The sequence below is a fragment of the Syzygium oleosum genome, unplaced genomic scaffold, assembly GCF_021117445.2.
Source record: "Syzygium oleosum isolate NSW1041296 unplaced genomic scaffold, Sole_v2.1 Sole_v2.48, whole genome shotgun sequence".
In the NCBI taxonomy this organism is placed as follows: Eukaryota; Viridiplantae; Streptophyta; class Magnoliopsida; order Myrtales; family Myrtaceae; genus Syzygium; species Syzygium oleosum.
In genome coordinates this window covers 2065754-2092143 of record NW_026607532.1, presented here as the reverse complement: position 1 = coordinate 2092143, position 26390 = coordinate 2065754, and the positions used below count along the sequence as shown (strand labels likewise).

At 39.4% G+C, this 26390-nt stretch overlaps 2 protein-coding genes across 2 annotated transcripts; one reads left to right on the top strand and one right to left on the bottom strand.

Annotated features, from left to right (window-relative positions):
- Positions 1-541: 541 nt before the first annotated feature.
- Positions 542-5222, bottom strand: LOC115689579 (proteasome subunit alpha type-6). Its single transcript, XM_030615667.2, has 9 exons — positions 4997-5222; positions 4646-4740; positions 4471-4552; positions 3867-3963; positions 3083-3141; positions 2796-2878; positions 1935-2030; positions 1568-1627; positions 542-851 (listed from the first exon to the last, which is right to left on the bottom strand). The coding sequence occupies exons 1-9, from the start codon at positions 5070-5072 to the stop codon at positions 759-761; spliced, it is 741 nt and encodes a 246-aa protein (XP_030471527.1). The 5' UTR covers positions 5073-5222; the 3' UTR covers positions 542-758.
- Positions 5223-10787: 5565 nt separating this feature from the next.
- On the top strand, positions 10788-19239 carry LOC115689578 (uncharacterized). The gene is made up of 13 exons (XM_030615664.2): positions 10788-11251; positions 13082-13237; positions 13356-13568; positions 13646-13735; positions 13914-14030; positions 14505-14771; positions 14926-15082; positions 16142-16219; positions 16606-16706; positions 16894-17064; positions 17464-17538; positions 17969-18070; positions 18757-19239. The coding sequence occupies exons 1-13, from the start codon at positions 10862-10864 to the stop codon at positions 19099-19101; spliced, it is 2262 nt and encodes a 753-aa protein (XP_030471524.1). The 5' UTR covers positions 10788-10861; the 3' UTR covers positions 19102-19239.
- Positions 19240-26390: the final 7151 nt, after the last annotated feature.

Here is a 26390-nt window from a genome sequence, read left to right as displayed (position 1 = left end):
GCCGAAACTAATGCAGAGACTTTTGGATGGTTACTCTGATTCATGTAGACATTATTATATAAACAAGTTCTAGACCAAGTAGCCCTCTATGGGTTCAGTTCGCCGGTCTCACTGGTTCCCACGCATGGCGCTAATAGCAGACCGATGCATGCAATAACCTTTCCCGACTTCTTTCACTGGATAACCCAACAAAGAGTGTTTCTCCTGTACCCCTTAACTTCAGGTTCTCTACATAATGTGAGGTTCGTTTAAAGAAGAACCGAATATCGCTAAATCAAAGAACACGGTATGTTTTGCCGGACAAGGATATCTAGGAAATAAAACTCAGAATACTTTATGACCTCACTGGTGAAACCGGAGTTCAGTGAAGACCACCGCTCGTCAATCTATGCTGGCTTCGATTGTGTTCTACGAGATTAACTTGTCCACCATTTATGTTTAGGTGTACCCGCTTAAAAACCATCGCGTCAGGTAAGGTAGATGATCTGAAAACCAATCAACTCTACCGCTCGGCCACTCAGAGAAAAAAGGAAACTGAGTAAGATCGAAGAGTTCTCACTGCTCCCTTACTATCCACCACGCTTTTTGAATTGTCATCTGAAACTAGAATTTCATAAACAAATGTTACAAACTTCGCGATAACAGAAATGGAAAACCAACAAATGGCATCTCCCGGATAATTGTACTTAAGCTTCGTAAGATCTTTGGAAACATGAAATACTCAAGACATGTATTTCTCAAACGGGTTCATCCCACACTTAGTCGCGCTCACTAATTGCAGTCAAGTGCCCGTCGATTTCCTCAGTGGACAAAACCCTGAAGACTAGATTATCACTCCTCACCACTCCGACCTACAAAAAGCATTAAAGGATTCATCATCAGATAATAGAAGAGATTCATAAAAAGAGTGTCATTTCCAATGGAAAAACATGTTCCGCAAACACGATATGAGGAGGACTCATCATGTGAACTGGATGTCTCAGGTGAACACGGCAAAAGCACGCACTTCAGCAGCAGCTTTTGTTAAATTAATATTTGGCAAAGTTCATCCACATCAAATCAGCCTCGGTGGAGGTCCAGTGTTACTGGCACGGCTATACTTATCATGTGAACTTGACGGTGTATTCTCATTGGCTCTAGAGAGAAAAGTATAATGAACTAAGAAGCAATTAAACTTAGAAAAATCTAGATGATGCTATAGCATATAAGAATATACTCCTAGTGCTGTCAGTCGAATTGCAATTACTGGTGTTGTTTTCTTTTCAGTTCCTTGTATGACCTTTTCATGCATCCCTTCTCAAGAAGGTCACCTTGCTATACATTCACACAAAGAGCAAGTATGCAACTTCCACTGTGAAATAATTACAACAGGCCGGGCTAGCAGCTACGTGCCACTAACCCATCTACCATTGGAGCAGAAGTGGACTATAGTGATCCGAAGTATGCAAGCATGAAAGTTAAAGTGACGACAAGGTTTGTCACCAATCATCCATCCAGTAAAATATATTCAAGCAATGGCAGGGAAGCAATCCTAGTCTGCCAACACATGTAACAAACAGATATGTACCTCAATCTCATTCGCCTTAAAATCCTCTTGTAGGACAGATTGCAAGGCGGAAATTGCAGTCTACAAAGAAAAGGTAAAACTAACATCAGACCTCGATAAAAGAAACGAGCAAAATGTTAAAAAGAGGGAATAATAACTTCCATGTAGGACTCTTCGAACAAGAACACTTAACAAGACGTACATTCAAAGGAGCTTAAAAATAAATCATCCATCTGCTATAACGCAAAAGATAGTATGACTAGGTAGGGAAAAAGTGGCTCTCCAATTCCTAAAATATAATAAGTGGGAGAATGAAAACCAAAACCGGCTCAAAAAAGCACCTAACGCGTCCTCCAATTGAATCTCACAATTCAAGAAAAACATCTACCTGCACTGTCTCCTCGTATGAGAAAGCAGGATCATTCTTCATTTTCTTTTCCAAGAAATTAATTGCCTCTTGCTCTTTTGATCCAGCACTTGTAGCCTGAACAACGTTACAATAAACAATCTGATAAGCTCTGGATGCAATAATAGGAAGTAATCATTTGTCCTGATGAGTGGCATCATTACATGGCAATAACATAATAACGGGCAACACAATTTTATAGTTCAAAATTGTTGTTTTATTGTGCCATTGATAACAGACACATGACTCTTCTCTGTCATCAAGAACCTGCGACATCCATCGACAGCCATGCAGTAAACCAAACATGATAAGGAGAGTTCAATAAAGACTGTGCAGTCCACAAGCCCAAAAACTAAAAGAAGAGCAATTATCTCCTCACACTAGGTAAAATTAAGGTAGAACCAAGTAGGAGTTATTCACACTGATTAACAGATCAAAGAATGGTTACATTTACTGAGCAGTTCAGTGAACCGCACCACGAGTCACGGATATGGAATAGAGAACAGGATCAAATAGGTGTAAATGCGCAGACAATGTTCTCCAGTATAAGCAGCAAGGCACACGGCTGATATGGGTCAACAACTATTGTCTATTTGGAAGAATTTTACAACAATCTTATGGAAAAGAGCAATGTTCCAAAAGATGCGTGGAAAAGAGACTGACACTGAAAATCAGACAACTAGTATGGTAATGCATATTTCTAGGATTGCAGATCATAAAAGTGCTCATATTACATAACATGACATCAATATAAACATGTTGAAACTCCTCTCATGCAGGATGCATTTTTTAATGTTGTCAAACGAAATAGTGATGGACAAATACAGGAAAAACATAAAATACCTTATGACCGAAGAAGTGGCCAGCAGGGTCACATTTATATAATCTCGGTCCATACTCTTCATCAATGCCCAAGACCATTGCAACTTCCAGCAACAACAGCGGAAAATCACAACAGAAGAGTAGCATCAGTATGCATAAAAATATAATCATCACATCTGCTGAAAAGAACAAAAAGAATTGGAGCAAAAAAAAATGAATGGATAGCATTCTGAGGCATATGAGGTGCTCCATCTGCCAGAATCAGTCAGCAGAGGAATTCATAACTGGGTGAATGGGTAGAGACCAACCTACTCCCAGTGGTCTCATATAAGCATGTTGAGTATAGATTTGGGACTTGTCCGCTATCCTGATATTCAAAGAACACAAAGTAAGCTGAACAGGAGAATTGACCAGTATAAAGTGAGTGTGAAGAAGAGGTCCTGCTTGTAACAACGGCAACAAATTACACTAAAAAAAGCCCAAATTAGAGGTTTTCACAATATATTGGCAACATAGTGGCAATACATAAGAAGGTAAACATTTGAGGCATTTCGACAATAGAAAGATTTGGAAATTGTACAATGAAAAGATGCCATTACAGTCTTTAGGCTGCCTTTTTTTTTTTCCATTCTTAATGGCAGCGTCAATCGGAAAGTCAAATACAGGATCATGATCATTGGTAAAAAAGTAAAATGTGGGGATCACAACGTTTTCAGGTAGATCAAATAAACGTGGCAACACAATTATCTACCCCTGGGCCGACTTAGATTGTCCACAGCTGTAAAAACATCCTTCATCAGGGAAGGGAAGGGCACAAATGAATACATGAACTACAGAGCTAAGTCATGATATATAACCCTTCTCCTTCATTTGACAATATACCAAGTCTACAAATGGGGAGCAGCTATAGCTCAAACAGACACCCAAAAAGAGTTTAATCACTTAATGCCAGTATCTTGCAGGATCAAACTGACTGTGTCGTACTACTTATTCATTCCCGAAAATGAGTTTAAACACTCGATGCCAGAATCTTGCAGGATCCGACTGACTATATAGTACAAGGTTCTCATTTTATTTAAACACGTGACTAACCATTTTGCCAATACATCCACAGGCATCTCGTATCCATATCTGAAGCGGAACTCAGCTGCCTCATTTCGTGCTTGCTGAACCAAGGTCCTAGCATCAGCTGTAAAATAACGTTGCCAAAGTCATAGAGGCTACAAAGCAAATTTCAGAGAAAAAAATATATAATTGATTCCATGGGAATAATGTGATTAACATGCAAGACACCAGTAGCCCATCGTCATTGTAGAGCATATGTTATACAGCGAAAAATTGATTTATTGTCTGGTACATTCAGTGAAATGTGTCCTCATCACTAAGTAGCTCTAACCTTTTCTATCTTATCACGAGTAGTCGTACAACTAACTATCCTATTTCATCTACTGAACGAACTTTTTGTCTGCCTTGAGAAGAATGCACCTTTACCATACAAACGAAACTAATCGTAAAAGCATTTTTGTCAACACGAGCTAATGCACATGTCTTAGCTCTCCAGATGCCACACACTACAAGGCTCGCTTGCCGAGATACCAAAACTCACAAAACCATTTCTTAAGCTTGTACAACCGCTCAGACAAACAAATTTTCACCATATATAGGAAATTAAGCGAAAAATCGGAGTGCAACAAACCCGTCATTCCAGTAGCCAGCAAGCCGAGGAACTTCGTGATAGGAAAAAGATGCGTCACGCTTGTCTGATCCAGAAGCTTGTCCTGTAAAAAGAACTCCGTGTCAGAGAAAACACGAGAACTCAAGCTCAATACCAGCCGGGAAAAAAAAAAACCAATTGTAAATACTACACTCACCGGGACCTTCTTCTGAGTGACTACACAGACCGAGTCTCGCCCTCGGACACCAATCGAGGTGATTCCAGCAGCCTTAACCGCCTTGAAAGCATACTCTGCACGATATTCAAACCAGAAAACCGCAAAAACACTCAATCTAGCTCCATTCCGACCAAAAACCAACGACCAAAATTTGCAGATCTTAATTCTAATTTCGCCAGTGGCCCCCGACCGCGATGGCTAAGGAATCGCGCAGGCCGTCTTTCGCAAAGCAACCGAAGAAGCACCTCGAATTCGATCATCGAATCCCACCCGCTAGGGGCGGCGAGACCGTGAAGAGTAAATCGACGCACGAGTGATAGTGGAACGGACCTACTTGAAAGAGGCGGCCCTCGGGGGAGAAGATCGTGATGTGGCGATCGTATCCGCCTCCGCTTCCGCGACTCATCTTTGCCGGTGGTGATTCGACTTCTTCTGCTCTCCTCGGTCGCTAGGGTTCTTCTTCTTCTTCCTCGAGGATGGCTCCTTCTTCTTCCGCCGGTGGAGTGCGCAGAAAGAAAACCTTTCGCCCAGCCTCGGCTTCGAAATGAAAAGTGGTGAGGAAAAAGGTCTCCGAGAGACTCTAAAACGACTCGTCGCTTCGGGCGTGTTTTAATTTGCGCTTGTGCTGGAGAGAGGATGGTTGGAGTGGGCAACAAGCCAACCGGCCCAATTGCCCGACCGACCGGACCGGACCGGACCGGACCGGATTTAAATGAACCGGCATGAAAAGGTTCGAACGGAATGAGATGGGCTTGAGCTTGGGCTTGGGCTTAGGCTAACGGTATTGGACACCTGGAGACGAAACACGTGGTCCAGCCAGAAAGCAGACCACATCAATCGTCATGCCATGCCTGGCCTATCGTGCACCTTCCCGTAGCTTTGTGTTGCGTAATTTTGTGCAGGCGATCCATAGCATGTGAAATTACAAGTATAAAAGTATATAATACTTGATGTAATTAAGGAAAAAAGATTAATGGGTGCAATGAGAGGTATAATATCGATGCGATTTCGTCTATTTTTTTTTTTTTTGGTTGAGCCTTTTCGTCTATTCACCTGCTCAATCACTAGCCAAATCAACATATTAAGCATTACCCACAAGACTTAATCAAATGGGCGGGGGTGGGTGAGGCCAGGCTATTGCTCGGGTAAGGATGGATTAAGCATAATCGCAACTATTACATGAACCTTATTTTTTTTTCGATTGGACCAAGCTTTGTCCGGGCCAATTTGCGTCGAGCCCTTTTTTTCCGACCTTTTTCTTTCTCTAGAACATTTATTGGATGAAAATCTAAAACAAATAAAAAATTCACGTAGAATTGTAAGTCGATATTGGCATTTTTCGGCAGATTTGGGTACGTTGGTGTTAATCAAAAGTAAAACTAATGGAGTTGCGAAATTTCGAAAAGATGAAAAAATTAACATTATAAAGTTCATGAACATTCCACTAAGCATCGGAGATGAATTTTTTTTGTTTTTTTTTTTGCTTTTATCTTGCAGATGAAATTAAAAGTTCAAGAACCACATTAGATACTATGCTAAAATTCAGGGACTATATTTAATAAATTAAAAGTTTATGGACTATATTACAAATTAGATCAGAGCTCAGGGATCACTTGTATCATTTTTCCTAAAATTGAATATCTCAACCCACAACTTCATTCTTTTGGTTCTTTTTTCTTGATGCATGAAAGTTACAGCTACTCCCAATTTCCCACTGTGTGGCTACACACAAGCGGGGAGTCTTGGATGACACGCGAAAAAAAAGCGCGCAATTAAAAACTAATGGACAAAGGTCGTCGGCCTTTCACATCGCCCGATGGAACATTTTCCTCGGTCGAATGAATGAATCTCTATCTAACCCAAAGTGAGTGGCATGCATTATCAGTCTGCTCTCCACTTAGTAATTTAATGTTAAAAACCAATCGCTTTGCTTTTGTCTAATCGCTGTCTCTCGTCGGTCCTAATCACCCTTTTCAACGTTTCCTCAATCTTTCCCTTTCTTTTTTATGTATCCATCGCTCGCACTCTCGCGGCGCTTTTTTCTTCGCGGGACCAACGAACTGTTTTTCACGGTGGATACACCTATGGGCCTTCGTTTATGTGACGGTACGTACAGAATGACGTGTGCACCGTATACCCACCTAATCTAGATTTATATTTCTTTTATTTATTTTGGATTTGTTGGATCTAATAAGGTACATAGAGCCTTCATTTATGTCGCTGTAGGTACATAATCATTTGTGCTCAATAAATGTGTATATATATATATATAATCTAGATATGTTTTTATATTGCTTGAATTTGCTGGATTTATTAAGGTCCACAAGACCTTAACAAAAGATCCAATGACATTTTAACGAGTTTTTTTTTTCATCGGGAAAAGCTCATACCAATTCATGGAGATAAACTAGATGGGTACATCGATTGAGCTTCAGAACATAATAAAACTCTAAGAGGTAGAGGGGGGTTCGAAACCTGGCTCAGAGGGAGAGTGTTGCAGAGTCGGGTTTTGACGACCCAATCCGCTACTTTATTTTGGTCTCTAAAGCTATGGCCCAGGTGGAGATCCAGCAATTTGAAAATTAAGTCTCTGCACTCTTTGATAAGTCCCCGTTCATTTGACGAGTTGGATAATCTCCTGATGATATGTTTGGAAGCCCATATAATAAGCAAGGATATGATAGTTTATTGTCTCGTCTGGTATCTGGCAAATGCTTATGTATAAAATTAAAGTGGATTTGCAACGTGTATTGATCGGATAAAAAATTGTTTATTTGATGAACCGGATAAATTCGGATAGGATTCTTCCAATTTGGGAGAAAATCAAAAGGGAAAAAGAAAATAGACTAATGCCTAGACGTGGATAATATAATGAGCATTTGGCTATGGTTAACTATTGGGGATATGATAACAATCATGATAATAAGAAGCCATTATAGAGACAGAATCATTTGCCTCTATAGTCTGTCTAGTTGTCCTTACAACATTATGAGGCAGATAGAATATTGATTGCTTTTACTCGTCCCTAATCGCATCCGAAGGCAAATTTGCGGCAGATCCTTATTTGCCTCTAATTCCACTATTAAAGGCACATGCAATTGCCTCTAATGACGATTTAAACGCGTCGATTGGACAAAAGAACTTTAAGTCATAGGGACCACAAAATATCCTGTACATTTGGTGACGTGATTTGTCAAGACATGCTTTGATTGGTATTGATCGCAAATGAATTTTGCGTTTACATTTAGAATTAATTGTTTAGTAACAAGCTTGTTTTCCAATGTACATTTTCGTGTGGATCATATTGAACGCGCAAAAATACCTCCTTCTCTGGAACCAAGTTGATGAGAAAGAATACCATGCGGTAGACACACAGTATCATCCTCGGCGATCAATATTGAACTTACATAACAATTCAATTCCAAATTATTGATTTTGCCTTACAAGAGCTTCGTTAATTAGTCCTTTTTGCGAGTGCTGTCAAGACACCGATAATAATTTTCATAATCTGTACAATTTCATGATATGACTTCAATGTGGACGGTGGTCTCCCGTACTTTTTTTTTTGTCAAAGGGTCCCCGGCGTGAATGCGATCCCAAAGCAGCTTTCGGAGGAACGAAACAAAAAGAAGAGGGGGCGATCGTCACATCAACGGTCCCGGCCCCGGCCACGTCCGTGGAAAAACGCGACCGCCGATCGTGCGGCGGGCGCTTCTCGAGCGGGCCCGTCCCCGAGCGCATCCGACGGCGGTGGGCGAAAGGGGGAGAGGGTACCGAGTACTTACCCCGCCTCGTACTCCCGCCTGTCGAGGGGGGGGGGAGGGGGTGGACCACCTCGGATTCCCATGGGGGACCACCGTGGTGCGCGATCCACCGGATCGCCCTGACACGTTTTTTATTTATTAATTTCACTCATTGATCCTGCTCGTTAGTAAGACAGGCGGGGTGGGTCCCACCGGACAGCGACGTTTCCTGGCTGGCATCCTTTCCGCTCCGGTCTCTTTCCTGGGGGGAGGGGAGGAAATCTTTGCCTGGGCGCGGGTCCACGGACCCAGACGCACCGTGACCGGTTGATGATGCGAAGTTCACATCAACGGACCCGATGCGCCCGATTTGCGTTGACCCGGATTCGGTCCTCCATTCGCGCGGCCACGTAATCCGTCCACAAATCGCGCGCCCTCATCATACGTGCTCCCACCGGTCAACATATTCTCCCTGACGCGGGATTGATATGATTATCGCGTATTTAATTAACCAAATGTAATTAACCAGTCTCATGCGAGTCAAGCATACTCATAAAGAATTATCGAAGTCCATCAACAGTAAGGGTAATTGACATAAATTATATCGGAACTTTAGCCTAATATGTAATGTAATTCCTGAACTTTAAATTTGCTTAATGGGATCTTTCAACTTTAGCCTAATATATAATGTTGAACTATTAATTTGTTCAATATGATTTCTGCGCTTTTGATATATATTTAATCTAGTCCCCCTGTACTATATTAAAATATTCAATGATAAAGTTTATGAATCATATTGCATATTGAATTAAAGTTTAGAAATTATACGTATCATTATCCCTAGCAGCAATGCTCAATTGAAAGTCGCTCAATTGAAAGTCAAACTCAAAGCTGCGGCAGCTATGCGTCCAACCAGGTGCCCTCATCTCCTCATATGATCCTATCTTTGTTAATCGTGGAATTGATACGTTGCTAATTTTTGCTTAGGAACCTTTCCTTAATGGGCCCATGTAGACATTAGGAGAGGGGTTATACCTGACTTAAGGCAACAGTAACGGCTTATCCCAAGAAAAGAATGTTGCTAGCTTAACATAACTTCAAAACATGTGCCTAACTTGTTCGCTTAATCATGCTCTGCGTGGGGGATATAGCGCCGGTCCAGATACGAACGCCCTCACCAAACACAATCCCCAGTTCCCCGCTACAATCCATTCATAGCCACACGCACTTTATTAGAATAATAATAGTATTATTAATACTTTATTATTATTGTTATTATATATAGGAAAGGACATCTTCGACTGTGACAAAAGTACCCATAATTGATTACTTTACTAGTATTTCACTTCTGACACAAAAAAAAAAGTATTTCACTTAAATAAAAAAAACGTGATCTGAAATGATTAAATAAAAGTTTCCTATCAAAATCATTTATCGGATGGACTAATTAAGAGATTTTTTTATTATATAAAATTGTGTATAAAAAGAAAAAAAATGATGAAAGTAAACATAGTTAAAGGAAAGCAAAAAAGAGAATGGCATAATCATTTACCGTAGAATTCAAGAGATTGGGTTTGGCCGCTTTGGAGGGGAGAGTCTACAGCCCATTTCCGAAGAAACTTTAGCAATCGTGGTTGTAATTCACACATGATATTTTATATTCTCTTAGAATTTTTAGGAGCTTAAAACTCTTATTTTATTCACCTATAATCGCTTGACATTGAACACCCATAACTTCTTATAGCAATTACCATATATACACATGATGTCACCGAGAAGGCAACTCAAATCCTTTGTTAAGTTTTGAATATTAAAATGGTACTCTTGTATTTCAACGGAATGATTTTTCGGCAATAGACTGGAAATATTAAAAGAGACTTTTTGGTCGGTTCAACAGCAATTCGAACATACCTTAAAAGTAACCGGAATTACTTAATTATATTATAATAAAAAAATAAAGGCGCTCACATCGAGATCATATCACTTAATATTATCGAGCCACTTATTAGGCAGTCTTAAGTATATTTTGCTTTTCACAACGTGAATTACACATAATTCAGGAAAAAAAAAATGCGAACTATTATTGCTCCCTTAATCACCCAATTCGTTTGTCCGAAATAATAGTTACTGGTCTTTTTCCGAAAATTATCAGTTGGGGTCCACGTGTGATGTTCTTACATGCCGGAACGCCATAAACAAACGCAGTAGTCCCCGAGCTCTCAACCTCAACCTGTCGTCTTCTTCACTCTTCAACTGCGTGTCAAAAAAAAAAAAAAAAAAAAAATGCGTGTCAAAATCCCAAACGCTAAAGCCAAAGCCTCGCCGTCACTTCTGTCCTGTCTGACCGGACCACAGCTATAAATCCCCATACTTCCATCTGTATACAATCGCCATCGCTTCTGTCTTCCCCCCCTCACCGGCTCTCCTCCACCTTCGCTTTCCGGCCGGCGACATGGCGAGCAAGTTCGCCAGCGCCGTCGACTACGGCCTCATGCTCTCCAAGCGGATTTACTACGGCAAGGGCGCCCCCGCGGCCCCGGCCCCGGACCCGCCGGCCATGTCGAGGTCGCCGGACGGCTACCTCCCGACAGCGCCGATGGTCTACGCCGTGGTGCCGGACCCGACCGTGGTGGACAACCCGGACGTGCCGAGCTACCAGCCGTACGTGCACGGACGGTGCGATCCGCCGGCGCTGGTGCCGCTTCAGATGCACGAGGCCGCGATGGAGGTGGATTGCCACCTGGACACGGCGTTCGTGAGCTTCGCGGGGCGGTGGCGCGTGCACTGCATCATGGCGGGCAGGAGGTGCGATTGTCTAGTCGCGATACCGATGGGAGAGCAGGTAGATAGCTCGGATCGATTTTGCTAAAAGAAATTGCTTTCTCATGTCTGAAAATGTGACGAGCTCGTTATGCAAAAGTTTCATGCCTCCTCCAAGCTTTTTCTCTTTTCCTTGTGAATTTGTCGGTCAGCTTTAGAATGATATCTTCGTTTATCCTTATTGTGCCATCTCTCGTTGTTTCTTCACCGAGCTATTTTTCATATAATGTTGACTTTATTTCCACTGTTCATACATGTTCTCATACATTAGTGACCTGTCACGATCGAGTTTAGTGGGTTCATCTTCACTTTTTTTAAAGGATTTTTTTTGGAAGCGTGCATGTGTTTTGGTTGTGTGTTTGGATACTTGCTTGCGCAATTTGGTTTTGGAGCCATGCCGAGACAAATTCGTTTGAGGTTTTCATACTCCTTTTGCTGCTAATAATAGTGGAAAGATTACGACAGATGGAAATTGTGAATAAACTGGGGGTTAACGATTAATGGGAACACGGAAGTCAGATTTGGACGGAGAAAAAATAAGAATTTTTTTCATGAAAATTTCATAGACTAGAAAATAAGAGTAGTTCATAGTTGCACCGACCATCTGGGTGGCGAGGGCAGGCATGTAGCCACCGGCAGCTTTCCTGGAGCTGGCCTCTGTTACTGCCGGCTGTTAGCTTATGAGTTATTTATCTAATACCTTCATGTGAAAATGATAGGTTTCTTTTTTCTTAACGAATTTGGTCGGATTCTGGGTTGGTTGGCAGTGATTTAGAAAATATATATGGAATGGATGAATTCATACAGAATATGTCTATTATATCATGTAAGTTAATTAGCATCTGAGAGCACGTCCATGTGCACGCTGCTCAGTGCTTTCTATTAGTATGTGTTGGAGTCCAAGCTGCCTTGGTTCTTGGAACCGTTGACTAGACAATTAGTCAGAAGATTGAGGCAAGTTGTTGGGAGAAATTTTGATGAACGGACTAGAGAAGAAAACGGGGAAAGGAACTTTGGCATCAGGACGTGATGATTGCATATCTGTTGTTCCCAATTTAGAAGATAATTTACTGTCAAGCAAGCTTAGATAGGGATTAGGCAAAATGGGTAAGCATGAGCTGGCGGATCACTTCTTCACATCCATGCGGAGAAATGGTCCTAGAAGATCAGTGTTTACCTATGCCAATGTTTTGTTTGTATTAATTGGTTCCATTGCAGTTGACCATATACACGACGTTACTAAAAACAGGAAAATTACTTTTCTACATCATCATTAGCAGAGTACATTAGATTCAGATGCAAGGATGCTCAATGATCCTTCTTTTATTCCAAGGGCCATCTATAGTAGCCTAAAACAAGTGCCGATCATCTGTTAACATTGCAATTACATTGGAAATCAAAGGAACAGAGACAGAACCTCCTTGACTACTGCTGTGACACCTTCTTCTCGGATCATGATCGTCCTTGTGATAGGAGAAGCTATCCCTTCTTTACAATTTCTTTGTGGTGAAATTATTGTAATCATACTTCAAATGTTTTCCGTTATCTATCACCATTTTCACTTCTTGGATTTTATTCCCGACAATGTCTTGGCGACCACTTGGAACTGCTAATAGAAGTTCAACCTTGATACCTTGTCTTATGCCTAGCTAGCAAATAAAAATTTGGTAATATTTTTGTGGCATCATATAAGCACATTGAATAACTGAACTAAATTTACCACTTCTGCATTCTATGGTGCTGATGGTATCTTCCAATTATATAATTGTGCTAAACTTGTAAACATCTAAACTTTCTTTTACCCCTTCTTTTCTTAATTATGTTCTCAAAAGAAGCATGATTTGGCTAACAGGGTTTGCTTCTAGGTATCGAGGTAGATGTTGCTGGAAGATCATACAACAGTCAACTGATCATTGTGGAAGATATGGAAGATATGAGTGCCGAAGTGGCAAAAGCTAAAGAGGGGAACTTTTTGAATTCCCAGACTTTCATGTTTAAAGTTCCACAGGTAGTCTCTTATATCTTTCTCCACCATCCCACTCAAGATATTGATTTCCAGCATCAGGTTGGTCTTCTATTTTAAACCATGGTGAAACTAATATATTCCAACCATCTTAACTTTGTAGGTTGTTGGAGGGTCAACCATATCAGTGAAGGCAAATTGGTCTCAGAAGTTAACATATCAAGGATACCAGTTTTGCTTAAGGATACCTTTTACCTTTCCTTCGTATGTTAATCCTGTCGTTAGGAAGATGCCTAAGAAAGAAAAGGTGCTGTTGAATGTGAACTCTGGTACTGTCATAGAACTGCTACATAATTATATTAGCCACCCGCTGAAGGTGAGTCCCATAAATTTTCTCGCGCTCTAAGATTTCCAAGCAAAAGCTGGAATAAGGATATTACTGTGACTTTATAGGACTTGCGGCGCGAGGCTGGTAAATTAAGTTGCTTGTATGAAGCAGAAGCTCCAACATGGTCAAGTCAGGACTTCAAATTTTCTTATTCCGTATGGCCCTCTATTTTCTCTCTCTTAACTACTACTATATAGGACCTCAAAATAACAAGGCGTGTGGGAATTAATATTACCAAGTCTGATGTAAAGATGTCTGGTCCATACTTTACCATGATTAACTATTTTGATATGCAAGTGTTCTTATCTCTCATCATCTTCCCCATGCCTAAAGGTTTCAACGACGAACATATCAGGGGGTGTGCTCTTGCAATCTCCATCTCTTCATGATACTGATCAACGAGACCTCTTCTGCTTGTATCTTTACCCTGGAAAAAACCAGAGTGGCAAGGTTAGTTAGGTTTTTGCTATTTACTTCTATTTAATATACCTATGCTTGGATATGTGTTAGGAATATTACTTTCATTCCCAATCTAGTTGGTGTTCAATGTCATAATGAATAAACTTGCTGTCGGTCTCCTATGCTGGTTGTGATAGTGAAAGCTACGACTTGCCTTTTCACTCATTTAGGAACATGGTGAAAATGCCGAGTTAAAAACATTAATAAGAAATGTAAGAAAAACCTAATAGTCATTAAAACGTATTTGAAAGGATAATATAAAAGGTGACCAGCGACTGATTCTTGTACTTACTGTCAATATTAAGAATTTAAAGTTTCGTCTGCATGAAGTAGTGGTTCCTCGTTTGATTCCATGCAAAGCTGGAGCATGCTATGTAAAGAACCTGCAGTATTCCGACCTCCTCTTCGTGAACATCTATGCATTAGTATTGTTGGTTTACTAAGTCCTATGTAGTCATTTGACAGGTATATTCAAAAGAAGTTGTGTATGTGATTGATATAAGTGCGAGCATGGAAAACCTGCTGATGAATGTAAAGAACGTAATATTGGAATCGCTTTCAAGGCTCACACAGCAGGATTCTTTCAACATAATAGCTTTCAACAATGAGGTTCACTTATTCTCCTCGTTGATGGAGCCAGCAACACCAGAGGCGATCTCAAATGCGACCCAATGGATTAGTGCCAACTTTATAGCTAATGGTGGCACAGACATCTTGTTTCCTCTAGAACAGGTTTGAACATGTACATCTGTTGCCACTGGAAGGTGCTTGAATTCTAAATATATGAAGAACTTTAATGCCGTTCTCGCTTTATAGTTGGCTTGTCACTTTCACATACTAGTTTAGAATACTTCCCTACCATACTGACTTATCTACTCAATCGCAGGCAATGAACTTGTTGGCGGAAACCACTGGTTCGATACCATTCATTATCCTAGTCACCGATGGGGCTGTTGAAAATGAGCGGGAGATCTGCAATAAAGTGAAAGATCATTGCTCAAGTGGACTACCAATTTGTCCTCGCATATGCACCTTTGGAATAGGTAAGAGATCTTTAATAAAGTACAAAAGAGTATCAAAGTTGATCACTTTTGCATTGGGCGACATATAAAGCATTGGTTGCAGCTCTCAAGTTTCTAGATTAGCGTTGTGTGAAGCACTACAGCAAAAGGAATATAAGTGCTTATGTAATTATGCAAGCAAGAAACCTGATGAATGTAGGATTTGGAGTGCATTCATTTGTGGGAACATCGCAAGCATACCACTACTTTTTATCTTTCAATCACAATTCATTCATCACTTGGCAGTCAAACTATGTAATCAGAGGAGCAACATATAATGATAACTGTCATTAAGAGAATCAGTTCATACTTACCCATAAAGGACAATAACTTCAGTGTGCTTCCTTGTATGAGGTGCAGTCATTAAGTCAGACATACATGAAATTGAAAATTGTCAATTTTGAGCTATATCATAGTACTTTAAATAATCGGCAAAAGGACACTATAAGTGCCATAAGTTGTGTACGGAGATCACTTTGGTGCCATAACTTTTTTTCGGATCACTTTGGTGCCAAATCGGAGGAAAAGAGATCACTTTAGTGACTCCGGCCAAAAAAAGAGCCACGTCAGATTTCCAGTGAGCCATGTCAGCATCGGAAATTAATAAAAAAAAGAGCCACGTCAGATTTCCGGCGGCCATGTCAGCATTGGCACTAAAGTGATCGTTTTTCAAAAAAGTTGGCACCAAAGTGATCCGAAAAAAAGTTATGGCACCAAAGTGATCTCCGTACACAACTTATGGCACTTATAGTGTCCTTTTGCCTTAAATAATCTATGGGGTGACTACATCAAGAGGAGAGCTTTTATATTAATTGACTTTATCAGAAATTGTCTGCCAAAGAATTTTTGATGAAGCTATTGCCATGTTATATATGTACTGCTTGAATTTAGATCTATAATATGAACCTAGAAAACCATTATGATTGTGAGGTTAGGCTTTGTGTTATGTGGCAATTTGTTGTCAAAGACATACTGCGGTGGAACCATATAAGAGGGGTGTACCAATTTATGCTAATTATTGCGAACTGATTTTCTTTCCAGGTGCATACTGCAACAATTACTTTCTCCAGATGCTTTCTCAAATTGGAAGGGGCTATCATGATGCTGCCTATGATGCAGGTAACTGGTTTTTTTATTTTGTTTCAAAGTGTATAAAGTTTCTTACGGGTTAATATACCTTTGAAACAATTCAGTTGTATCAGCTAATGTTAGTGGGGTTGGGAACTATCTTATGTGGAAAAAGTGTTCATATCTGAAAATGGAGAAGTTGATGACCATCCGGCTCTAGAACAATAGACTTGGATGGACTTTTTACCTACATGATTTCTGACATGAGGTTGTTTTAATCCAGAAGGGCAATAATAGAGCTTGTCTAAAGGGTGTTAGGATTCTCCAATCTCTGCTCAGTCCAAATAAAGATCTATGGGTATTAAAATTGTGAAGTTCTCTGAAGGCAAAAAATCTAATCTTGTCTTTGTTTTTTCTGGTCCTTTTCACATAAGCAGAGTTAGTTGAACTTAGAATGCAAAGGTGGCTTGCTAATGCATTGTCAATCATGATGGCTGATATTGCTGTGGACGCTCTGGAAAATCTTGATTCACTTGAGGTAATAATTTCCTCTCCAAGCAACTATTCAATTCCAAATTCCAATCACCAACAGATATGAATGCTTTTGAGGAGTGATAATCTTGGGAATTGCAATTCTCTATTCTCATTGAATCACAAGTTACTCATTTAAGAGAAGATGCATCCCTCACGGAGTGACCGTATGGTGCTTTCCATTCTATTGACAGATATATCCCTCTCAAATTCCAGACCTTTCATCGGGAAGTCCATTAATTGTATCGGGCAGATTTTCTGGGAAATTTGCAGAGCTTGCAAGAGTTAGTGGTGTTCTGGCAGATAGGAGCGTCTGCACGATAGATCTGAAAGTGCAACATGTGAAGGATGTCCCTGTTGACAGAGTAATGTTTGATCTTAAATACATACTCTTGGATGAATGAATATCTTGCAAATTCTTAAGCTTGCTATGGAGTTTCTAGAGGATGCTGTCAGCCTCACTTACACTTCAAACTGAAAGTCTAACATTCTTGATTAATGAGTAATGACCTATTTGATGCAAAGCTCACCATGATGCCTTTTTTTCTATTACAATCCATATTTTTTCAGATTGCTTTCTCCTAACGAAAACGTGGCAGAAATTTTGTTGATGATGCCTCAAATAGGGAGTTTTATTATATTTATATTGGTCCTCTTATGCCTCCAAGCTTCACCTGAAATCAATCTAGTTTAGTGAATGTATATTATTGGAGATGTCAGAATGACATTCACTTTTTTGAGTTCTTTGTTGAATATTCTGTCAGATACTTGCAAAGAGACAAATTGATGACCTCACAGCACAGGCTTGGTTTCATAAGAGTATACAGCTTGCAGAGAAGGTTCGTTTCTAACCTCATTGAACTACATAAAATTTGTTATAGCATGGAAGGATTTAATCTAGATGTTATAGTAGTATCATTCATGTGAGTTTCCCAAGGGCTTGACTGGATGACACTTTGCAGGAAGGGGACATCTTTCCAAAAAAGGTTTCGTAGACAAATTTACCTTTTCGAGATGAAATCATTCTAACCAGAAAAATCAATTGTTATTTATTAACACATGTTATACCCAGAATTCCTGCTAAGACAGTTTAGTTAATAACATCTAGTCATACAGAAATTTTCTGAATTGGCCTCTCAATTGGTTAATTCATAATGTAAGCGCATGGTATGTTGCAGCGTGGCAGCAACTATGGATTGGCATCATGACCATTTTCATTCTACTGTTACTTTCAGCTTACTTACATTTTCATGTGCTGTCTAATTATAGGTTGCAAGAACGAGCATACAATCGCGGATTCCATCGGAGTATACGTGCATGATCTTACTCGAAACTGTTCGTGAGAAAATAACATCTGATTTTATACTAGAGGTATGATTAAGCACTATATGACCTAGTAGTTTCTACCATTGTCCTATAGGCTTATACAAATACCGCATCAGGCCCAAAAAAAACTGTTTTTGCTATACCTGATTTAAATAAGTATGACTCCTGCAGAACTCCTAAGTTTTAACATTTGTTTCTATAGTCTGTCTGTTGTGTATCCTTTTACCTCTGTACTTTTATTATATATTTACAGAGTGGTTTTTGGTTTCATCTGGAAAACTTAGACTGCATCTAGTTTTGCAGTTTTCATTTCTAATGACAACAGAAAGTGGTCAAAATGAATCTTCCCCTGCTTTTGAAATAAGGCAACACAATGTTGTTTTCATTGGTTTGCAAGGGAAGAGGAAGGAAATTGAAATTTCAGGAAAGACTAGATGTTAAATCCTAAATAGGACAAGAAACAGACAAGATATTCTGTTAATAGTACCAGACATGTTCTAAAAGTGAAAATTAAATAGAAGAAAATCATTAGATATACATACACATTTTTAAACATTTATAGTGAAAATAAGAACTGAACATTGTCTTAACCAAATGCACCTTGAGATTCTCCAATCCCATTTATGTACTCATATGTAGCTAACTTTGGAATATATCAGAAGTGATGAAGCTGATTTCAAATCTCTGCTTCTCTTCATCAACATAAGGTCATTATCTTCGCTTTAAAACAGGTGCCTGAAAAAGTGAACTTCAATAAGATGCTGGACTTGAAGGGCCAGAGGGTAATTTTGCTGGGAAGTTTGGGTAAAGGCTTCGGTAACTTGACTGCAACAGTGAAAAATATTCCACCAGGATTTGAAGAAAAGCCATCCGATGGTGCGGGTGTCTTGGTCAAGGCAGCTTCGAACTGTTGCAGCATGCTGCTGGATCGTATCTGTTGCATGTGCTTCATCCAAACTTGCTCCTATGTGAATGACCGGTGCGCAGTCGTTCTTTCGCAACTCTGCACTGGCCTCGCTTGTTTTGGATGCATCGATTGTTGTTTCGATCTTTGTGAATGTTTTTCATGTCTCTAGTGATATTGACCAGTATGCATAGAGATTTGTGTTATGTCATATTGGTGATTGTGTTACTTTTGTCTCTTCCTTGTGTGTATCATAGTCAATAATGATGTATAGTTTCTCAGAGAATACATGGAAACTGAGACGGCCTAATGTTGATGTTTATTTTGAAGACTGATAGATTTTAATGACCAATGCAAGTGAAGGTGGAGTGAATACATAATCGAAGTGGAAATATGACCAGCGCAGTGATAATAAACAAAATTCACCTTGTCGCTGATGAAATTGTCACAATTCTGTCTGTTGAGCCACCTCTCACTTAATAGCCAATACTAAGCCAGAGCCTTCCCGTTGAGCATTTTTCGCACCCTCCTTGGCCATGCCTATGTTTCCAACAACTTAAATGCACCTGTGAGTTGTGTTAAAAAAGGTTCCATATCAGAGAATTGTTGTGATGTGGAGCCGTTAATATATCTGAGTTGGCTTATAATTCATTGGCTTAAGTTTTTAAGTGAAGGTGGGTTTAACGGGCTCGGACTTGGGTTCTTTCTTGGTGATTTCTCCAATGTCTTGGAGTTGGGGTTGATTGGTGGCCACTCTCAATGTACTCATACATGAGGGGGAGATTGTTAAGACATACGTCTGAGTTGTGTTAGAAAGTCATACATTAGAGAATTAGTATGCTGCGGAGCAGTTAATATATTTTAGTTACCTAGTCTGTCTTACCAAAATCAGACATTCGGCAAACACATAGGAAGGAAATAGTAAGGGACAGATAGTCATAATGCTATTGCCTGGTAGTGCAAATTGTTGTATGCTATATCAATATGAGTATCTAGAAAAGCATACTGTTGAGCGTGAGAAATAGCAGCTGATCTGCATAATGCAAGACATTCACATTCACCCGCTTGCTTTAGCTTCTGCTTCATATCTTCTCTCTCTCTCAATCCAACTATAGCTTCCTGAAAGTTACGCCGAATAGGAATCAGATTCAATACTTTTTACCGAACGAGGCATAAGGTTCTATCATTTTATCATTTGAGATCTGACTGATTGCTTGCTTGGAGTTATACAGATGTACTGGGCGCCAACGGCATTTGCCTAATGATTTAGGAAGTAATGCAAGGCATGATAACCTTTGGTTTCTCTTTCGTTATCCAAAACCACTGTCACCAAAGACCGGTTAAAATCCCTGGAGTGATAATCCTTGATTTCCAACGACAGTAGTCTCTTGCATGTGTGAGAGCTTTGATGATCCACTTCCTACACCGTCGTGTCATCTCACATCGCGCGCCTTTATTGGTTCTGTCCGTTGTCATTTATAAATTGACTTTATCCAATAAATTTTCGTGAAAGTGTCAAGTAGCAAGAGGAGGCCGTCTTCAGGTACTTAAAACCAACAAGAAATGCAGGTCGAGTGGTCCATGAAGTTCCAGCAAACTTCCATCGACGTAGTCCGGTCCAGTTCCTAGTTCTCTTCTTGCTAATCAAATGAGCTCAGTGAGGCTTAGAGAGACAATTGGTTATGCTTCACCAGATAATCTCTCTCTCAAACCAAGAATAATCAGGAACATCGGCGAGGGAGGATCTACTCCGGCAATTGAAAGCATCAACGATTCATTGAGGGTCTATAAATATATAATAAGGAAGTTGGGTCGATTAGAGTTTTATGGTTGAGCCATAATATTACATAGTTGGGATAATTGTCTAAAAAGTTCTAAACCTATTTTGCGGTGGCTAATTTAGTTTTAATCATTTCAATTGTGCCAATTTAGTTGTAAACCTTTTGACAGTTTGGCAATTTAGTCATAAACGTTTCAATTATGTCAATTTATTCCTAAACTTTTCGACGATTTGTTAATTTAGTCATTCCAGTCAATTTTGGCCGGAAATCGCTAATTTGGGCGCCAGCTGGCCGCTGGCCATTCTACTTGGAGTTGCCAGCACTGAGCTGAACAATTATTGCATTTTTTAAAAATTCTTTTGATTTTTTCTTTTTTTTATCTTTTCTTTTCCTTTTGCCTGTGGCCGGCGATTGGCCACAAGCAAGGGTTTGATCCTTGCGGCCCGAGCAAGAGCGGCCCTCGTGGATCTAGTGAGGGCTCGACTCTTATTCCGTGAGAATTGTCAAAATTTCTGCCTTCATTGTCGTGTAAGAGAAAGAAAACAACGATGGGAAAAGGAGATGATTGGAAACAACATCCGAATGAAAATAAGAAAAGCGAGCTTTCATTTTATCTCACAGAATGTAAATATTTATGGGCATTTTTGCCATGTTGTGGGCTAATTCACAACAAAGTTATCGGGATAAAACAAACGCGACCGTTGATCCAATAACTGATAATGGTTGTCAATAAATATCTAACGATCATCGTCAATCATTCAACCTCTTGTGATGAGTTTAATAATTTTGCCTTGGTTTTTGCCCACGGCATTGTAGAAAGGCTACAAGGGCCGGTTTTTTCCGTGTAGCTCGATGCAAATTTCACAATATGTGAACAATATAATCTACGATGATGACGCATAACGTCCATATCTCTCCTTGTCTATTAAAAACAATATTTTATCTGGTTCGAGAGAAATCGAGAAATTATACCTCATAAACTAACGTGAATTCCCCAAGGAAAATAAATTAGCCGGACCGCATACGTTGTTGCTTCTCATAAGTCAAAAGACACAGGAGTCCTTTGTGAATACTACATCCAAATGACTCCATTCTGACAAGTGACGACCACGCCAAAAGCTAGAAGTCTCTTTCGTTTGATTTTAGACTCCAACTTTTCTATAATTTCTCCGGTTCACATTGACTTTGTTTTTTTTTTTTTTTGGGTCGACGTTCACATTGGCTTTAAAGACTGAGAAAGTTAAAAAGTAGACCTTGGTGTGTGGCACGCTATCTTTTTTTTTTAAAAAAATAATCTTTTATAATAGTATACGTCCCAAAGTAGCCCACAAGCTATTAAATTCGTAATTTAAGATTAAAAACAGGAATGTCACGGAGCCATTTGAAGAAATCATGGTAAAGTTTTCTCTTCCTTCATAATGACCTTGGTGTGCCGGCCTCTGGCCTCTGGCCGGTCGCTGGTCCGGCGACTGGCTGGAGGAAGGAGGGAGGGGAGAGGAAAAAAAAAAGAAAAAAGAAAATAAAAAAATAAGAGAAAATTTAAAAAATATTATTAAAGTTATCCACGTCAGTGCCGGTGACCGGCTGCCGACCGGCGTCCACGTCAGCAAAATCCGGCCAAATTTGATTGGAAGAACTGAATTGACACAAAGATAAAAAGTTTAGGACTGAATTGGCACTAATGCAAAATATTTAGGACTGAATTGGCACAAAAAAAAAGTTTAGGACTGAATTAGTACCAAAAAAAGATTTAGGATTAAATTGGCACCAATGCAAAAGGTTTAGGATTTTTTGGCACTTTTCCCGTTTCCATTAGCACCAATCCTAGCACCAATCCTCCTTACCAAAAAAAAATCCTAGCACCAATCCTATCTCTCGCTTCTTCTTGCCTTGCTTTCATATTTACCTGCTTCCTTGGGCTTTGAATCATGAAACTCGTAAGCATGTGTATAACAGAGTTTCAATCATGCCATTTGCTTGTTGGTATGGCTCTTGCTTTATGCTTTAACCAAGTCTGGTCCACCACCAATGAAACGGATAGACTCGCACCGCTCGCATTTAAGGTTGGCATAGCCGGAGATCCTGTCGGCGTGCTCAACACATGGAACAATAGCATTGGGTTTTGCCAGTGGTATGGCGTTACGTGTGGCTGGAGGCACCAAAGGGTCACGGTCTTGGATTTGTCATCACAAGGACTCTCCGGATTAATATCTCCTCATATTGGGAATTTGAGCTTCGTAAGGGAAATTCGGCTCCAAAACAACAGTCTCGATCATGAAATCCCTTCGCAAGTCGGCCTGTTGCACCGCCTTCGTGTCTTAGCACTACAAAACAATTCATTGGTCGGTGAAATTCCCACAAACATATCCGCTTGCTCAAACCTTGTAAAACTCAATCTTCGAGTCAACCAACTAACTGGAGAGATTCCTGGAGAGCTCGGTTCACTGTCGAACCTACGGATGGTCGCTTTGTCTGTTAATAGTTTGAATGGGAGTGTGCCTTCCGCCATTGGGAACTTATCTTCACTGGAGATCCTTTTTTTAACCTTGAACAACTTGGGCAGGAGCATTCCCCAAGTTCTGTGAGATAAAATGAAAGCTCGTTTTTCTTATTTTCATTCGGAAGTTGTTTCCAATCATCTTCTTTTCCCATCGTTGTTTTCTTTCTCTTACACGACAATGAAGGCAGAAATTTTTACAATTCTCACAGAATAAATATATCTATACTTGATGTTCGTTTCTATATACATATTTTCGTTAGGATGAACATTTATTAGCTATAGAAGAATAAATCTACACTAAATGTTTTGTGCAAGTAACATTTGTGGGCATTTTTGCAATGCTGTGGGCTAATTCACAACAAAGTTATCGGGCTCAAACAAACGCGACCGTTCATCCAATAACCGATAATGGTTGTCAATAAACATCTAACGATCATCGTCAGTCATTCAACCTCTCGTGATGAGTTTACTAATTTTGCCTTGGTTTTTGCCCACGGCATTGTGGAAAGGGCTGAGGGGCTACAGGGGCCGGTTTTTTCCGAGAGGCTTGATGCAAATTTCACAATATGTGAACAATATAAATTATGATGACGCATAACGTTCATATCTCTCCTTGTATATTAAGAACAATATTTTATCTGGTTCGAAGGAAAAGAAATTATCTGGACCGCATACACTGTTGCTCCTCGTAAGTTAAAAGACATGGGAATCCTTTGTGAATCCTACATTACTCCATCCTGACAAGTGACGACCACGCCAAAAACTAGAAGTCTCTTTCGTTTGAATTTAAAGTCCAACTTTTCTATAATTTCTACGGTTCACATTGACTCTTTTTTTTGGGTCGAGGTTCACATTGGCTTTAAAGACTGAGAAAGTTAGAAAGTAGACCTTGGTGTGTGGCACGTTATCTTTTTATTTTTTATTTTTTAAAATCTTTTATAACAGTATACGTCCCAACGTAGCACACAAGCTATTAAATTCGTAATTTAAGATTAAATGATTATTTCACATCAAGAAAAAAATACCGGCCAAAATGGGTTACAATTACCACCATACTTTTCCAAACTTATATAGGAAATGCTAGACTTTCGGAATTGGGTGTTTAACAAGTATCCTGTTAATTAAATGCTTATCAAAATAGGTATACGGTGTGCGTCAGCTCCTGATTTTCAAGCTTTGAAGATCCACGCAGCTTCTTCCTCATGTGAGTACAATTTTCTTTTTTTTGGGGGGGGGGGGGGAGATAAACATCTTCCTAATGGCATGTATATATACCTTTATCATCCTTTTATTTTCTTTATGATGGTTTCATAATAGTGTAATTGTACTTTCGGATCAATTCTATCCATTACGGTGGCTGTACATCTCAATTCCTTATCATTTTCTTTGACTACACAAAGTTACTCTCTCTCTCTCTCTCCCTAATTGCAATTACCCGTGTAGATTGTACAACATACCATTTAAAAACAGGAACGTCACGGAGCCATTTGAAGAAACCATGGTAAACTTTTCTCTTCCTTCATAATTATTATTTTTACTAAATAAGTTATGGAGAAGTTTGTCCATTTACGTTCTGACTTTAAAAATGTTTTACAAATGCAGGAAGGAGGCTTGCGATGACAACTGTTGCAATGAAATTGCATAAATCAATTTCTTTGAAATTCTATTCGACAGTATTCAACCACTGATAATGAAGGTTCTTAAAAAGTTGTAAGTTGCTAATCTGTTTAAAAAAATCATATTTTTTTTTTATAAAAAAAATCCTTTGCAAGGTCCTAAGGGAAAATAAGAGTAAATACACTTTTTTGATATATTTTCTTCATATTTTGTATTTTATAAATAACTGAATTTTCACTATTATATCCATGGATTATGATGAAAGTAAAGATTAAGGTTGAGGTATGTATTTTCCGTTCTTAAATTCTTTTTTTCTAAATGTAATGAGGGTTTGCTCATTTCAACAAGGGAAAAACGTAAGTGACAATTAGGATTACACATTTCACAATGCCATAATTATGCAGTTTTTAACCGACTCAAATTGACTTTTTCACACTCTACCTATCTGTCTCGACCAAATTAATGATGAATGACGACCAACGAAGAGCAATGTGGAAAGAACGAGTTGATATGGATGGTGCTTGTGGGTGGCTCCTGGTTGTGTCACGCTTCTTTCGAATATGAGCGGGTTCTGTTTGCTGTATGCTAGGTAGTGGAGATCATAGCATAATTTAATCAACAGGAACCAATTCTAATGGAAGGATTTTGCCTCTGCTTTGGCCATGGAGCACAGAGATTCATTGGCATAACACTATCTCATAATGCAAGGTTAATTTTTTTGTAATAACTTCGGGATATATCAAAGCGCGGTGACCTTTTGAGTCTCCATTTTATGTCATAAAGCAGCAGTCTCTATTTTAATCCCAACAAGTCAGGATTCTCACACATCTCCACTCTTAATACAGGGCATACTCTCGCCTAGATTCCATGAACCGCGTGTAATCATCACTTTGAAATTTGTGGGACTTGCGGATCCATGGTTTATGCATATTATTGATAGATTTTTGGACAATACCAAGAACATTGGCATTATTGGTAAGGCTCAAATTGGCAGCCCTTGTTCCATCATTTTTAGATATTAATTAATAAGTGAGCGAGGAATTTCTCTTTAATTTGCTAGGGGGCAGAGCTTTTTATTTTTTGTTTTGTTTTTTAGTCAGGGCAAGAGGGCAAGAAACTACTGTGTAAAAAAAAAAGGGAAGAAAATGTAGAATTCCACCCCACGATACGTATCAAAAAGAAAAAGGGTTAATACCACGAAAAACCCCAAACTGGTACACCTGTGAAAAATTTACCCCAAATTAATTTTTTGACCACAAAAAACCTCAAACTGGTACACCTGTGACAATTTTACCCTCCGCTAGTTTTCGTTAAATTTTACCGTAAAATTTCTGAGTTAGATGACACGTGGCATTTGACGAGTGTACAAGTTTGGGGTTTTACTTTCCATTTGTCATAGATGTACCAATTTGTGATTTTTTGTTGTATTAATCCAATTTAATATAGGGTAAATTTATCACCAATGTACCAGTTTGAGATTTTTGTTGGTCAAAAAATTAGTTTAGAGTAAATTTGTCACATCTATACCAGTTTGGGGTTTTTGTGGTCAAAAAATTAGTTTGG

Excerpts from the sequence above, each read along its gene's own strand:
- LOC115689579 (XM_030615667.2), bottom strand. The coding sequence starts at position 5,072 with ATGAGTCGCGGAAGCGGAGGCGGATACGATCGCCACATCACGATCTTC. Across the intron at positions 1,628-1,934 it reads CATACGAGGAGACAGTGCAG|ACTGCAATTTCCGCCTTGCA; the intron begins GTAGATGTTTTT and ends TTTTCTTTGTAG. Across the intron at positions 852-1,567 it reads TTAAGGCGAATGAGATTGAG|GTCGGAGTGGTGAGGAGTGA; the intron begins GTACATATCTGT and ends TGCTTTTTGTAG.
- LOC115689578 (XM_030615664.2), top strand. The coding sequence starts at position 10,862 with ATGGCGAGCAAGTTCGCCAGCGCCGTCGACTACGGCCTCATGCTCTCC. Across the intron at positions 13,736-13,913 it reads ACTTCAAATTTTCTTATTCC|GTTTCAACGACGAACATATC; the intron begins GTATGGCCCTCT and ends CCATGCCTAAAG. Across the intron at positions 16,220-16,605 it reads TGATGCTGCCTATGATGCAG|AGTTAGTTGAACTTAGAATG; the intron begins GTAACTGGTTTT and ends TCACATAAGCAG.